Source organism: Sminthopsis crassicaudata, chromosome 2 (assembly GCF_048593235.1).
Source record: "Sminthopsis crassicaudata isolate SCR6 chromosome 2, ASM4859323v1, whole genome shotgun sequence".
Classification (NCBI taxonomy): Eukaryota; Metazoa; Chordata; class Mammalia; order Dasyuromorphia; family Dasyuridae; genus Sminthopsis; species Sminthopsis crassicaudata.
Window position 1 is genome coordinate 46,565,175 of NC_133618.1, and position 17,585 is coordinate 46,582,759.

The following is a 17,585-nucleotide window of genomic DNA, read 5'->3' on the forward strand; positions in this document are numbered from 1 at the left end:
GTGCTAAGCTTGGAGTCAGGAAGACCTGAATTCAAATTTGAGTTCAGATACTTACTAGCTGTGTGATCCTGGGCAAATCACTTAACCCTGCTTGCCTGTTTTCTCACCTGTAAAATGAGCTGGAGAAGAAAAATGGCAAAACCACTCTAGTATTTTTGCCAAGAAAACCCTAAATGTGATCAAGAAGAATCAGACATGACTGAAGTGACTGGAGACCAACAAAAACTTTTATTCTAGAGATGGTAAGATGCCACTGATGTCAGTCTTGTGTTGTAGGAAGCTTATTTAATTGGTTAAGAAGATCATTTTACTGCTTAGGATGTTGTAAATAAGAGATTTTATTTCAGATGAAAAGATCCTTCAGAAAACAATAACTTCATGCTAAAATTCAATAACTTCCCCTGGATGAGGAAATCTAAGTTACAGATAATGCCAACTGTATTTTTTAAAAGGCCTCAAGCAGAATTAAAGCTAGAAATGTCCCAGGATGTCCAAAGGCTATCAAAGAAACAACCCAAAGGTGAGTTTAATCAATTAATAAGTTATGTTAGTTGCTTGTGTGATGTGCCTAGTGATATGTTGGGTATCCTGAAAAATGGAAAAGTATCATGAAACATAGTCCATAAGGTCATACTCTACGTGGGAAGACAAAATATACAATTTCCAAAAAATTATGTGTTAAACAGGATGGCATTAAATAAAGTCCAGTAAGAGCTATTGTTGCTGGTTGTTGTATGTCAGGAAAATGCATATGAATTATTGAATTCTTTTGCCTCTCCTATTTCTTGCAATAGGTAGACAGTAGCATGGGGCAAAAGAATTTTGGGAAGATATTCCATAGAAATGCACTGTTCTTGCAGATTATTTTTAATTTCATGTCATATAAAAAACTGGGTTATTGTTACGGGGGTGTGTGTGTGTGTGTGTGTGTGTGTGTGTGAGAGAGAGAGAGAGAGAGAGAGAGAGAGAGAGAGAGAGAGAGAGAGAGAGAGAGAGAGAGACAGACAGAGACAGAGAGAGATGCCTTTCCTCCAGCCTTAGATCTCTTCCTTATTTTGTTCTGCTTGCTATCACTTCCTGGAATCACTTCCTGTCTTACTTGCCATCCTAAAGTCTACTATAACTCTGAGCCTGTCCTACTGCTTCTACTCATTTGGATGGGTAGTTTACTCCTTCACGCCTACACTAACTGTTGATCTGCAGTTCTACATTGGCTTCTCCCAGACTCGGGATTAAAATTAACCCTTTTCTATTAGGTCTAATTCTTTGTGTGGTTCTAATGTTCTCTTCACTAGTTCTAATCTTTGTGTATCCTAGCTAAGGCATAATTTGTTAGGTCCCCATAAGACAACTTTGTAAAAAAAAAAAAAAAAAAAAAAAGCTGCAAACTTTTTGCAAATGTAAATGTAATATTTTTTCATGTTAACTAGATTTCTTTCAGCTTCCTCAAAACAAAAATTAATGGTAAAGATGATGTTGATTATTGAATTAACAATAATTACTATGCTTTGAATAAAGCAATTTATACCCAGGAAAACAGAATTAAGGAAAATATTTTAGAGTTCAGAAGAGAATATTATTCTTTGCTATTAATTACAGTACACATGGAATAACATACTTTTTAAACTATGTGCAAAAGAAAAGCTGGAGAAAGAAATAAACACATGCAACAGAGAAACATATTTTATAATCTAGAGGAAACCAGACCAGAAATAAAACTTTTTCCTTAGATGAACAAACAAAACAGCACATGATAAGTTACACATAAATATTTAAATAGCTTAAGAGTAATACCTGATGAAATAATTCCATGTCTATTTCAGCTTCTGACTTCCAAGAGTTTTCATCTGATTGAATAAAAATGAAAATGTGTCAAAATATTAAATATTGTTTCATTCTCTAGTAATTATGCAACTTATTATAAAAGCCAAAGTTAAATAAATAACAAAAATCTCAGTAAGCATTCCTTCCTGCATGTTCAAGTTAATATGGTTTCTACTTACCAGAAACATTCTCTTGGAAGATAACTTTAGTTCCCTTCAGAAAATTTTTGCCAATAAGAAAGACTTCTTCCTCTCCTTTTACTGAGCAACTATGAAGGCTTTTCTTTAAGATCTCTGGTACTCCTGCTGGCTGAGCTGTAAAAAAACAAGTACTAAATATAAAAAAGCACTAATACTTCTTATCCTAAAACATCATATCTAGCATAACTGACTCTATTATTCAGTTTAGAGATTGTCTTTTTGTCCTGTCTGTCTCTTTTTTTCCTCTCTGTTGTCAATATTTTGATATTATCATAGTTTGTACCCTCATCAACTCATGGACGAAGTCTGAGGAATAAGAAACAAGATTCAAAATCAGTCTTTCAGATGCTCACCAAGTCTTTACTGTGTGTAAGGAAAATATGCTAAAAGAGACAAAAATGATACACTTCCTGCCTTCAAGACACTTAGCTTTTAGTGATTAGTAGTTTATTAATGATTAGTTATAGATATGTACAAAACATTCAAGGTAAATTCAAGGATGGTGTTTTGGGTTGGGTTTTTTTTTTTGGGGGGGTTGTTTTTGTAGGGGTAGGAGAGGAACACTAGGAGTAGGAGTATGGGAAAAAAATGCAGGCAGGAGTGATAATTGGGTTGAATGTTAAGAAAAAACAGGTATTTCAGAGCCAAAGGTAAGGAAGGAGTATAGTCCAAGCCAGAGTGACAGCCAGTGCAAAGATTTGGTGTTGGGAGAAAGAATGCTACCTATAAGCAACAATAACACCAAAGAAGAATTAACATATTATCTTAGGGACACAGGGAAACATTGGGCTCATTAACAAAACAATAATCAGAAATAATCCTATTTCAGTCTCACAATAACCCTGTGAGATAAGTGCTACCATCACCATTTTAATAATAAAGAAATAGCTTGGGATAAGTTAACCAACTTTGGACAGCTAGGTGATACAATGAACCGAACACAGTATCAGGAGTCAGGAAGAAGTGAGTTCAAATCCAGCCTCAGATAGGAAATATGTGACTCTGGGCAAGTCAACTTCTATATGTCTCATTTGCCACATCTGCAAAATGGGAAAAATATCCCAATGTTGTTGTGAAAATCAAATGGTATATGGCAATTTACCAGTCTGCCATACAGCAGGTGTTAAATAAATGTTAACTATTATAACTATGATTAAGTGACTCACTGAGGATCACTTAACTAGTAAGCATCTGAAGAGGATTCAAATTCAAATCTTCTGGACTACAAGTCCACTGCTCTAATCACTATACTAACTAGTGCTTCCTTTCAGTTTACTGAATAAGGAGGTGACAGTCAGATGTCCTTTTATTAATATCAACAGGAGGAGGGAGAGAAGGGAAGTAGAGATATCAATGAGAAGACTACTATAGTAGTTCAGAGAAGAGGTAGTAAAGGCTTAAATTAAAACAGTGGCTGTGAGAGTAGAGAGCTGACAGACTGGAGATGTTGTAAAACTAATGAAACTTGGCAATCAATTAGATAAATGAGGTGAAAGGGAAAAGTCAGCAATGACACCTAAGCTACAAAACTGTTATTTTGGAAAGGTGAAAGAACTAAGGAAATTCAGATGAGTGGGTCAGTAAAGCAATAAGCATTTTTTAAGCACCTCTTCTAAGTCAGGCACTATGCTAACCTATGTGCTGACAACAAATTTATTTATTTATTTATTTTTTTAAAGACAGTCCCTTACCCTCAAGGGGACTCATAATCTAATAAGGTATATACAGGGTAAATAGAAAATAATTAACCAAGGGAAAACACTAAAATTAAGAAAGATTTTCTGTAGAAGGCAGGGTTTTAACTGGGATCTGAAGGAAACCAGGAAAGTCAGAAGGCAGAGATGAGAAGGGAGAGAATTCCAGGAATGGAAGGGACAGAGAGAGAGAGAGTATCACTGGATGGCCGAGTACCATGGTGATATAAGATATATGAAAATTGAAAAAGTAAGAGGGGACTAGGTTATGAAGGGCTCTCAATGCCAGGACAAGAGCATTTTGTATCTGAAGATCCTAGAGATGATAGGGACAGAAGAGGATTGACGTGGTCAGATCTGGAATGTCTGACTCTGCTCTGACTAGTGACTTCCCTGTCTTCATTTAAGTTCCAACTAAAATCCTGTATTTTATAAGAAGCCTTTCCCAATTTCTCTTAAATTCCAATGCCTTCCCCCTGTTAATTCTTCCATATTTATCCTATATATATCCTACATAGCCTGCTTTGCATGTATTTATTTGTATATTGTTTCTCCATAAGACTGTAAACTCCTTGAAGGTGAAAGCCCTCTTTTGATCTCTAACCATTGCTTAGCACAGTGCCTGGCAGAAATGCTTATTGCCTGATTGAAAAGTACTAGAACTGATCATGTTGGGGGCAGTAGCCCCCTTTGATATTCACTGTTTAATCTCCAACTTTCTTTGGACTAGTTTCAGTTTTCAGCCCCCATTCTAATGATCTGAAATTCCTTTCTGGGGAGAGACTGAAGGAGATAACAACAGAGAATTTTTGTCTTATTTACAATAATAAGAAAATTCCTGTCTTATTTACAACAACAGAGAATTCTTGTATTATTGACAAATATCTCCAGAACCTCTTGATAACATCTCTGTGCAAACATTGTTTTAATGACTCTAGTTATGTATATAAGGAAGGCTGAAAAATGAAATCTTTGCATTTGGTGTATTCCAGCCAATGCCCGTCAACTGATGTCCCCTTGCAGGCAGTCTGGTCTTCCTGAAGGCCAAATGCCTGTCTATCCCTTTACTATCAATAAAGACTTTGTTTCCATACAGCAGTGAGTAGCAAATTCATTTGCTGCTGATCCTGCCCTTGGTTACTTTGGGGAAGGAAGGAGAGAAAGAAAAGGAACTGACCTGTCTCGGTTTAGTACCTCAGTTTACTCCTCATCAATCATAGTGAATCCTCCAGGAAAATTATATTTGGTCCTGATCTGTGTTCTTTTTGCTACTGAGAACTCCACATGAGATTCTCTCTGCATATAATGCAGCAAATAACTTAAAAACTTATAGAAGTCAAGAGAAGTGGGGCCTAAAAGTTGGAGGGAACCTCTGAAAGGTTAATCATCAGAGGCCTTGGAATCAAGATCTTCCTCACCCAGAGGCAAGCCTGGAATGCACAATAATACTTGGTTTCTCACCAAGAAGAGACAGAGCATAAAAAAATTATGTTTGCTCTTTTCAAAATTAAAGGTGATACCTACTAAAGTTAGCCAAGTTTGGAAACAGAGACATTTAAGGATCTGTAGTTAATAAACTGGGTAATAATTTGCAGAGAACTTTATTTTATAAGTGAATACTTCTAAACTTCTCATAAATGCTCAATAAGTTAAAAGGGCTCTTCTTACAATATTAATGTGTTTAGCAAACCTTTCTATTATGGAGAAAGGGTAAATTAATATAGCTTTCATTTAATTTCACATTCTCATTACATTTTTACTATACTTTGTACGAAACAAATGACTTTCTATATTTTCTTGTTATTTATTGATGCATACTTAAATTTTCCTCCACTTGTGTAATACTCTCTGGGTGATCCTGGATTCATCTATGATTATGAAGCACAAGCTCTGGCATATCTTACCAGTCTGGAAAGGATTTTCCTACAGGCTCAGGAAGTCTCATCACCTCTTAGGTGATCACCAGATAGTGAATTTTTGATTATAGTAACTCAATACACTGTGTACTAATGAAGGCTCATGCTCTACATTTGTAATGGGAGTACTCATATTCATGAAAATGACTCATAATTCACTTAATTTTAACTTGGCTACAATTCATTTACCAACACAATTCAATGGTTATCCTAACTAAATATTAAAGTAATTGAGACACTTTTCAATGATCTCTGTGTGCAAACTATGCACAAATATATCAGTATATACTGTATACACTGAAATTAATGTTAGACAAAATATTCCCAAAGATAGCGATGACTGGACCTCCACATAAAGTTCCAAGTTAATTTGGGTAGGAGGTACTTTTGGAATTCCAGACTTGTTTTGGAAAGGCATGTATGGTCAAAAAATAAAGGGCAAAAATTTTGAGAAGAAAAACAAAAGAAGAGGTGTAAACCTATACTAATAGGTTGGATTAACAATAAAGCAAATGAACTCTTCCCTTCCCCCACTTTCAAATATTATGTAAAATTCCACTTCACTAATGACACTGAAACTTCCCGCATTATCTTTTCTTTTCTATCTCATTATCTTTTCCTCTAACGCTCTGAAAATAAAAGGCTGCCAAATGAGGCTCTTTAGAGGGTACCCTGTATGTCTTCATATTTACATTTACCATACACACAGAAATAGATTGTGATTATTCAAAAATAATAAAACAACTCTGTCAGCTAGAAAAAGGTCATTTCTACTTAAGTTTTAATGGTTATCCAAAAGCATCAGCTTTGTACTGAACAGATTTAAGAGACTATATTATTTGCTTATCAATGAAATGGATTTCAATTATAAACTGGTAGAGAGAGAAAAAATAATTATACTACTAAGAAATATAAAAATACTTTTACTTTGTTATGTAAACAACTTTCAAACGTCCATTTTCTTTGGTTGATTCCAAATAGTATTCTAAGAAGTTAAGACTTCATTTCTTTCCAACAAAAAATATTAATAACTTCTGTGCAATGAAAAATTAATTGCTAAACCTTTTTGCTTGAGATACAAGCATATAAAATTGTACAAACCAGAGAAATAAATACAAATCAGAAATTAAACACTTTTACTTGATTTACTAATTTTTACTTGATTTACTAATTCATTACTTTTAATGTGACCATGTCAACAGTATTACTAAAAACTACTCTATTAATAAATATGTGGCAGAAAAACTTTAGTGGAAAAATACTGATATATGTGTAACCAAACCTTTTCTAATTTTTCTTTGCTGAATGGGGCAAAATTCATCATGATTCTCTTAGGCTATGTTACATTTAATCCATCATAATATACTCTTTATGTATCAAAATTTAACGAGAGAGAAATGACAATTTCTGAGCTTTGTCTCCTTTTAACAAACATGAGAAATTATGAAGGAATTTTTGGAGTAAAGTGTCAGATTATAATTGAGGAAAACCAGTATACTTCATTCTAGAAGAAAGTCACATTTCAGACATTTCTAACCAACAATACAATAACAATAACAACAAAAAAGATAGTAATAAAGAACCAATGTCATCTAAGGAAAAAATTGTGCACAGGAAGGGCAGTTATAAAAGGGGAAAGTCACATTTAATATTTTTGGATAAGATCTGTGATTCATTGGCCTAAAGAATTCTCTGGAAGAATATTCCATCTACTACTACAATGCAGCACCTGTTCAGGTATATAACAATTTAAAGAATTGCTCAGAGCACTGAGAAGTCAAGTAACTTGCTCAGAGTTATACAGTGTTGGGGGCAATACTTGGGTCTTCCCGATGTCAAGCAGTGGAGTAAAAAGTAAATGGGGGCTGTTAACCTGTACATAAGGATCCCCGTCAGCTACATATTGACTCAAAACCATATATTAACATTATCTACATTTCACTATGGTGTGGGCTGTACATAATAAGCATTTGTTAAGCTTATATGCTTAACAAATTTCACAAATTTCATTAATATTACAAAATAATCAAAAGTGGTATAAAAAATACAAACAAATACTCTGTGGAGAATTCCAAGCATTATAAATAAAAAAGAAAGACCCTTTCATTTCCCTTGAAGTGATCAATCACTTCCAACCTTGCTTAAAAGATCAGAAAGGCTCTGAGCCATCACCAAAGGGCAAGAATTTTAAAAACTATCATAAGCAGTAACAAAAATACTGGCAATGTGCCTTCTTTCCAATGAACAAATGGTTTTAAATGGAACATCAAATGCCTGCTTCCTCCCCCTCCCTTCTGCTTGCCCTCATTTCCTCTCTGCCTCCCTCCCATCTTCCTAATTCCCTCCATCTCCCTGTCTATTTCTAATCCAAACCCTGCCTACTTCCTTCTCACTCTCATTGTATTTTATCGCCCTTCTCAAAAATGAGAAGTAAAATATTTGTATAATATTTGCCATAAACACATATTAAGAGAAAGATTTTTTGATAATACAATATTACTGGTGTAACGTTTCATTAAGTGCATTTACACTTACAATATTTTTCTCTAAACTTAAATTCCTTGTAAAATTATACTTTTCTGATTAACTATATGTTGTCATACTCACTAAAAAATAACTGCATTAGGACAATACAGTAAATATATGTATTTCTTCCTCTGAAATTGAGAAGATAATATCCCTTAGAAAACTATTACTAGATAAAATTTAGTTCTCTGACCATAATTTATAAGAAACCGAACCATTCTCCAATTGATAAATGGTCAAAGGATATGAACAGACAATTCTCAGAGGAAGAAATTGAAACTATATCCACTCACATGAAAGAGTGTTCCAAATCACTACTGATCAGAGAAATGCAAATTAAGACCACTCTGAGATACCACTACACACCTGTCAGATTGGCTAAGATGACAGGAACAAATAATGACAAATGTTGGAGGGGATGTGGGGAAATTGGGACACTAATACATTGCTGGTGGAGTTGTGAAAGAATCCAGCCATTCTGGAGAGCAATCTGGAATTATGCCCAAAAAGTTATCAAACTGTGCATACCCTTTGACCCAGCAGCGCTACTACTGGGATTATATCCCAAAGAAATACTAAAGAGCGGAAAGAGACATATATGTGCCAAAATGTTTGTGGCAGCTCTTTTTGTTGTAGCTAGAAACTGGAAGATGAATGGATGTCCATCAGTTGGAGAATGGTTGGGTAAATTGTGGTATATTAAGGTTATGGAATATTATTGCTCGGTAAGAAATGACCAGCAGGAGGAATATAGAGAGGCCTGGAGAGACTTAAATCAACTGATGCTGAGTGAAATGAGCAGAACCAGAAGATCACTGTACACTTCAACAACAATACTGTATGAGGATGTATTCTGATGGAAGTGGAAATCTTCAACATAAAGAAGATCCAACTCACTTCCAGTTGATCAATGATGGACAGAGGTAGCTACACCCAGAGAAGAAACACTGGGAGGGGAATGAAAATTGTTAGCACTAATATCTGTCTGCCCAGGTTGCATGTACCTTCGGATTCTAATGTTTATTGTGCAACAAGAAAATGATATTCGCACACATGTATTGTACCTAGACTATATTGTAACACATGTAAAATGTATGGTATTGCCTGTCGTCGGGGGGAGGGAATAGAGGGAGGGGGGGGTAATTTGGAAAAATGAATACAAGGGATAATATTATAAATATATATATATATATATATATATATATATATATATATATATATATATATATATATATATATATAATAAAATTTAGTTCTCAAAGGTCTCATCCGACCTTTCGGTAGACAAACTAAACTTAAAATGTTTCTTGAAACCTTTGCAACCATAATTTGATGAATAATAAACCAATTCCTTCTAAATAGGTATAATGTTAAGCTAATAAACATCTGAAGTGCTCTCATTTACATTTAATCATTCAAAAGAAAAAAAGATCTGTAATTAAAGACATAAAAAAAATCATTAGACAATTCATAGGCTCTTATTTGCCAAGTCTTGTACTGAGTGTTTTAGAAATATTATCTCAGGGGGCAGCTAGATGGCACAGTGGATAGAGCACCAGCCCTGAATTCAAGAGGACCAGAGTTCAAATCTAATCTCAGACACTTAACACTTCCTAGCTGTGTGACCCTGGGCAAGTCACTTAACCCCAGCCTCAGGGAAAAAAAAAAAAAGAAATATTATCTCATTTGATTGAATAATCCTAGAAGGTGGGTGCTAATGTTGTTCCCATTTCACAGTTAAGAAAACTGAAGCAGATAAAGTTTAAAATAACTTGCCCTGAGTAGCAAAGCTAGTAAGTATTTGGGGTTGCATGCAAACTCAGGTCTTCTTGACTCAGAAACATACTCTAGCCACTGTTGCACCTCAACAGGCTCTTTGCAGGCAAAGGCTGCTTTTGTCTTTCTTTGTATCTCTAGTGCTTAGCACTATGACTAGCACGTATTAAATACTTAATAAGTGCATAGTTGGTGATTCAACTCCTAGCCATCTTTTTGCTATCTGCCCTAACACAGAGCCTTACCCCTCTGCCTCCAATGTTGGGAGCAAATACATGAATAGACCATTAAATCTGAAAAGAACATGCCATTTAACTGTCCTATGGCTCCATTTATCATTCCACTTACTTTACAGAACAAAACTATTATTAGAAGCTACTCCTTTTGGATATGTTTTCATTCTCTATTAGAATATAAATTCCTTGAGACTTATATGAATTGATGCTGAGTGAAATGAGCAGGACCAAGAGATCATTATATACTTCAACAATACTATATGATGATCAATTCTGATGGACGTGGCCATCTTCAACAATGAGATGAACCAAATCAGTTCCAACAGAGCAGTAATGAACTGAATCAGCTATACCCAGCGAAAGAACTCTGGGAGATGACTATGAACCGCTACATACAATTCCCAATCCCTCTTATTTTTGTCCGCCTGCATTTTTGATTTCCTTCACAGGCTAATTGTACACTATTTCAAAGTCTAATTCTTTTTGTACAGCAAAACAACTCTTTGGGCATGTATACATATATTGGTCAACCTGCCATCTGTGGAGGGGGAAGGAGGGGAAAAATTGGAACAAAAGGTTTGGCAATTGTCAATGTTGTAAAATTACCCATGCATATATTTGGTAAATAAAAACTGTAATTAATAAAAAGTTAAATAAAAATAAAGAATATAAGCTCCTTGAATACAGACACTATCTCTTGTTTATGTTTCTATTCCCAGTATTTAGCTCAGTGTCTGACACACAGTAAGTGCTAATGAATTCTTTTGTTTCTCCATTCATAATCTTAATTTAAAATAAGCAATAAAATATCATTACCGTTCTAAAATGCTTAGCAATCAGAAATTTTACTTTTATGGCCTTCATTTACTCTCCCTTATACAATTTCATACATGCAAAATCTTGCCTTTATATTCCATCCAAATCCAAGAGAAAACTTAACTTACTATTTTTACATTCTAGTTTGGATGAACAATAATTAATTCCCCAAATTGCTTATAAATATTAGTAGAATAGGCCAAAATAATTGAAGACAGAAAGATGCATGGAGTAGTGGAAAGGGAAAGAGCATGAAGAGGATCAAACAGTTGGAACACCTGGGGGTTGGCTCTTGGCTCTTTTACTTATTTTGTGACCTTGGACAAGACACAATCATATCTGGACTTTATTCTCTAAAGACATTTATAGTTATAAAATTCTGTGAAATTAAAACAAAATTCTTTTCACTCACAATAAAAAACCAAAATATTTGTCTAAATGTTTACAAATTTCTAAGGAACATTTATTTCAAAATTTAATATCCACTTTTTTCCCTAAAAAGATAAGGATCACTTTTTTAAATGAGATAATCAGAAAAAAATCTATACCCTGCACCTGGATTTTGCAAATATAAAATAGAAAATTTACTGGGATTTTCCTAAAGAAATACCCTCATTAATCTGAAATTTTCCTAAATTCATGAAAACTACAATGATGTGCAAATTATTGAGTACAAGGAATTATTTTGATATGACTTCATTTTGTGACAACAATGGTAATGGTATTTCTAATAATGGTATGCTAACTCTAAATGTCTGACCTTGACCAGATAAAAACTGTTTAAGCTGGATGTCCCATTTTCAATAAGCTGTCCTGTCATTTGAGGGCTGAATTTTGTGTCATACACATACATATTGTTTTTATTTGTTGTGTTTTAATTCTGTGATTTGGAAGAATGGAAAATATTACTCTTTGGAAAAGAGCAAAAATTAACTTAATGAGCACACGTCAATGGTAGACATTGCAGGAACTGTTGGTTTGAGGAAATCAAATGGTTTAAGCATCACTACATGAAACAGGTTCAATTTCAAGGAAGTGCAAAAGATAATGTGATTAAAAAAGGAAAACTGAACTCCCCCAATTGATAAACTATTGCTATGAAATTGTCTGATTAATTTTTTTAAAAACAAAGGGACTTTTAGAGGAATCTGGAAGTCAGAGGGATTGTTACTGTCTCCTCTAAAGTATGGTATAGGATTCTTGAAGTGGGAAGAATAGTGAGAGGACAAGTATAGTTATTGCAATTTACAATGAAATGAGTCTAGAAAAAAATTTAGTTTTATAGCTTCACCTAATAAAATTAACTAATGATGCAGCAAATGACAGTGATAAACAATCAATAAAAGGATATTTCCTTATTTATTCAGAGCATTTATTTTTACTTTATTTTGTTTTTATTTTTTTGCTGAGGCAATTGGGATGAAGTGACTTGCCCAGGGTCACACAGCTAGGAAGTGTTAAGTGTCTGATTTGAACTCAGATCCTCCTGTCTTCAGGGTTGGTATTCTATCAACTGCGTCACCTAGCTGCCCATATTTTTACTTTATTTGAATAAAGTTTAGCAAGTTTTTAGAAGACTTCATCATCCATATAATTGTAAAGCTAGAGTTAACTCTCTTGCAACTTAGTTATAAGACTCTATGATTCAGTTATTAAACTAAAAATCAGTTTTCCAAGGGATGTATTATCTTTATATTTACATGCTATCAATACAGTTATGTATGCTATAGCTACTTACTACACAGAATTGGAGAGGAAGGTGTTTGTAGTGTTAAAGTTGAGCCATCTTTTCGGGTGATGTTAACTCGAAACACCAATCTGGCTCGAGTACTTTTTTTCTTGGAACCAGCAATTCCTATTCTAGCTTCAACATCAGCATTTCTGAGTTTCAAGATCCCTACGCAATCCACCCTAAGGAAGGAAAAAAATGGTATTGTTAATATTTACTGGTATGTGGTACTCAAAAAAAAGATATTTTCCATAAATTCACATTTATGAATTTCCATATTAAAAGCAAACCCGAATATAGAATAGCAATCTTGTCTGAGCCCATGGACTACTAACTACATACCCTCAACAGGAAGAGAATGAATAAAATAAAATCACTAAATATACAGGTCCAAAATTAGTGACTACAAATTACCTAAACATTCCTAGTTCTTTAAGGCTTCTTGATAAAGAAAAAGATTTTGTAATTATTTTTAAATTATTACATAAACATGAGTTATCTAAAACAATGATTTTGTATTATTTTTATACTAACATATTTGCTTCTGCATACTATCAAATGTATTAATTTTTCCATTATCAATGGAGGAAATTATGGATATAATATAAAACCTAAATATCAGTACTGGTTTAGAAAGGAGACTTTTCCTCTAATACTTTTTCACAAAAACCTTAGCCTCTCTTTTTACAGTTAATTCTTATAAGCTGAGTCTGCTATATATATTTAAATCATAAGGATGTTATGAAGATGACCTGTTTTATCAGAATCCTCTGCATCTTCACTATACTTTTTGCTCATTTAGCATAACCTTGAAAAAGGATCCTGAAATTAATTCTCGAAAATTTCCTTTGTAGCCTCAATGATTTTTAACACTAAGCACAAATAGTCATAGCATATGAATACTCCTGATACAAGGCATAGAGTTCCTAACCATTTGTGGCTTTCACAGTTCAGTTATTTGACAAAGGTTGGCATGTGTCAAATATCAGTCATTATAGATGATTATATAATTTTTAAGTTATCTCCAAAACAGGAAAAAGCTACTATTTGTAATTTATTTAAAGAAAAAAAAAGAGGATTTTAAAATCTTACAAGTCATCAAAAAGTGTTCAGGGAAAGAATGACAACAAACACTGATTCAATGGCTACTTAAAATTTACAAACAAATTCATAAGTAGGCTGATGAACATGAGTCCTCCGAACTCTTTGAGAGCAACTGGGCTTTTATAATAGATATATCTTAAATCTAAAGAGGTAAGTACAATATGTGTGTATACAATATAAGGAGTAAAAACTAAAGCAACTCAAAAAAACCCAACAAAATATAAAAATTAAACAAACTCATTAACAACTACAACAACATTCACAAAATCAATCTTAGCTATGAGAAGTAGAAAAATAAATGTAGTAGCTACAATTAGCAAGTTTCTGACTTTTACATCAGGTTATGAAAATCTATTAAGTATTCTTGTTTTCCAATAGCTCAGAAACATCAGAGTTCATAATTATGAGTTGGGAGGTTATAGATTTATATGTGGAAGATGCTTCAGAGGCTGCTCAATTCCTATTTTATAGATGAGGAGACTAATGTCTAAGGAAACTAAGTGACTTGACAAGGCCAAATAGTAAACATCAGGGGTATGACATTAATCTAGATCCTCTGACTTCATAGACAGTGTTTCTTTCATTGCACTACAATAAGAAAGGGGAATTGGTCAAAATAAACATTAGTAAAGGGAGATGTGAAAATGAAAAAAGTAGACAATATCACCAAAGGCCTAACTAATGCAGTTCAACAGTATTAAAATCAAATAGTATTGTGACAAAATGAAATACAGCTAGATAATGTGGTTGGTTATTTATTAAGAACAACATTTTATCTGTCATGATTTTTGCAGAAACATTAATGACACTGGAAGTGGTATGCCACTATTAAGACCAGAGGGTAAGGGTATATGGGAGTAAAGACCAAAGCATAGATCAGAAAAGCAGTGATCATGCCTCTACCCAGGTCACACCACCTGAGAAGCACCAAAAATTTGCAATTCTGAAAACAGAGGCATGGAAAAGTCTGAAGTTTGGGACAGTGCTTCCCCATCCTAGGTGAGCAGAGTCCAACTTTAAGATAAAGCCCTAAGAAGACTGGAACAATATACAAACAAACAAAAACAATAATATGGCCATTAAAAAGCTACTACAGTGATAAAGATAACCAAGACCTAAAATCAAAAGACAACAATGTGAAAAAAGTTACAAAAAAAACCTCAATGAAAAAGACTAAATGGATCAAAACCCAACAAGAATTCCTGGAAGCATTAAAGAAAGAGCTAAGAGTTGCAGAGGAAATACTTGAAAAGAAATCAAAGTGATGCAAGAAAATTATGAAAAAATGGTAAAGGAGGCCAAAAAATACTGAAGAGTACTGAGGAAAAGAAGGACTTTAAAAACAAGAAGAAACCAAATAGAACAAATAGAACTAAAAGATACAAAAGCTCATTGAAGAAAATAATTTGTTAGAATTACAATCAAATAAGAATTGGGTAAGGCATTAAGCAACAATAAAACTAAGTAAAAAGAATGAAAAACTAGAAAAAAATTGAAATCTCTCATTGGAAAAACAGCTAACCTGGAAAAGATTGAGGAGAAAATTTAAGAATTACTGGACCATCTGAAATATCACCAAAGAAAAAGCCTAGACATCATGTTTCAAGAAATTATCAAGGAAAACTTCCCTGATATCTTAAATCTAAAGGGTGAAACTGAAACTGAAAAAATCCACTGATTGCTTCCTGAAAGACATTCCAAAATGAAAACTCCCAGTTATAATTACAACCAAATTCCAGAGCTTGCAGATCAAAGAGAAAATACTTCAAGCAATCAGGAAGAAACAATTCAAATATTGTCGAGTCACATTCAAAATCACACAAGATTTAGCAATGCCATGTAAAAGAGGAGGACAGCTTAGAATGTGACATATTGGAAGGCAAAAGAAATAGGATCAGAAGTAAGAATAATCTACCTAGCAAAACTAAGAATACTTCTTCAAGGGGAAGCATGAACATTTAATGAAATAAAAGATTTTCAAGAATTCCTGAGGAAAAGACCAGACCTGAACAGAAAATCTGACATTCTAACACAAGACTCAAGAGAAAGGTAAGCAAGAAAGAGTAATTCTAAGACTCCTAATAAATTTAAAATGTTTACATTCCTATATGGGAAGATGACACATGTAAAGCCTAAGAACTTTATCTGTGTTAAGGAGGTTAAAAAGAGTTTACAGTAACAGAGGGCATAAAAGTGAGTCAATTAGTGGAATATTTCCCCAAAACATGAAGAGGTGAAAAAGAGGGATTTACTGAAAGAAAAGGAAAGGGAGAGGAGAGGTAGGAAAAAATTTCTCACATAAAAGAGGTTCACAAAGAAGAGTTTTCACAGTAGAGAAGAAAATGGAGTGAAGGAGCAGGCAATGCTTGAAATTCATTCTCATTAGAGGTGGTTCAAAGACAGACATACATGTGTATGTGTGTTTATACACAGTCTCTCTCTCTCTCTCTCCTTAGTTGTATGCAGAAATGTAACTTACTCAATAGAGAATAAGAGGGGAAGAGGATAAGACAAAGCGATATAAATGATAAAATGGAGGACAGATTTAAGTAGGAGACAATGGTTAGAAGCAAAACAGACTTTTGAGGAGTGACAGGATAAAGAGAGAGAGAGAAAGATGAAAATGGGATGAAGGGGAAAATATCATTAGTAATCTTAACTGTGAATGTGAATGGAATGAGCTCACTCATAAAATGAAAGAAGATAGCAGAATGAATTAGAAACCAGAATTCAATAATGTTTGTTGACTTGAAACAGAAATACGCAAAATTAAAATAAAGAGCTGCAGCAGAATTTGATATGCTTCAGATAAACTTAAAAAAAGAGAGAGAGACAAGGGAAGTAATAATGATCTCAGACAAAACAAAAGCAAAAATTGATCTAATTAAAATGAATAATCAGGGAAAGTACATTTTGCAAAAAGGTGCTATAGATAACAAAATAATCTTTTAAAAATTTATAGGAGATTTTTCTCAAAAAAATCCTCATTTCTTAAATATATATTGAATATAGAACAGAGTCAAATTTATAAAATAAGAGCAAATGATATATTGTCAGAGGATATAAAAAAGGTAGTTTTTAGAAGAAAACAATTGTCATAAGGAAAAACATACTATGTTACCATTCATTGGAGAAAGGCAAATTAAAACAATTCAGAGGTATCACTTCAAACCTACTAAAAATGACAAATGCTAGAGGAGATTGGGGGGGGGGGGGAAATGGATACATTAATGAACTGTTGATAAGAGCATATCCTTTGATACAGCAATAACACTATTAGGTCTATACCCTAAGAGATGAGAGAAAATAGGAAAGGACCTATATGTTCAAAAATATTTATAGCAGTTCTTTTTGTGGTGACAAAGAATTAAAAATCTAGTGGACATTCATTTGTTAGAGAATGGCTGAAGAAATTGTGACTCAAATATTTTGGAGTGCTATTTGTGTTATGGGAAATGATGGGAGGGTAGTTTCAGGAAAAACATGGCAAAACCTATACAAATTAATGTAAAGTGACATGAGAAGAACTGGGAAATCATTGTGCACAGTAATGGCAATGTTGTAATAGTGATTAACTGTGAAAGACTTGACTACTCTAATCAATACAGTTGAGCTAAGATAATTCCAAAGGACTCATGATGAAAAACTGTTATCTACCTCCAGAACAACAAATGAAATGTAAGTACAAAATGAAATATAATTTTTTCATTTTGTATTTCTTGTTTTTTTGAAAATATGGTTAAAATATAGAAATATGTTTTGTA

General features: G+C 33.5%; 1 protein-coding gene across 7 annotated transcripts in view; it reads right to left on the reverse strand.

Annotated features, from left to right (window-relative positions):
- Positions 1 to 17,585, reverse strand: part of NFAT5 (nuclear factor of activated T cells 5) — a 136,160-nt gene that overhangs the window by 32,412 nt on the left and 86,163 nt on the right. For all 7 annotated transcript variants that reach the window (XM_074286097.1, XM_074286102.1, XM_074286098.1 and 4 more), the window contains exons 6-8: positions 12,727 to 12,899; positions 2,004 to 2,138; positions 1,795 to 1,847 (exon numbers count right to left, since the gene is read on the reverse strand). In XM_074286097.1, the coding sequence (XP_074142198.1) occupies positions 1,795 to 1,847; positions 2,004 to 2,138; positions 12,727 to 12,899 (361 nt within the window). The remainder of the gene's footprint in view (positions 1 to 1,794; positions 1,848 to 2,003; positions 2,139 to 12,726; positions 12,900 to 17,585) is intronic.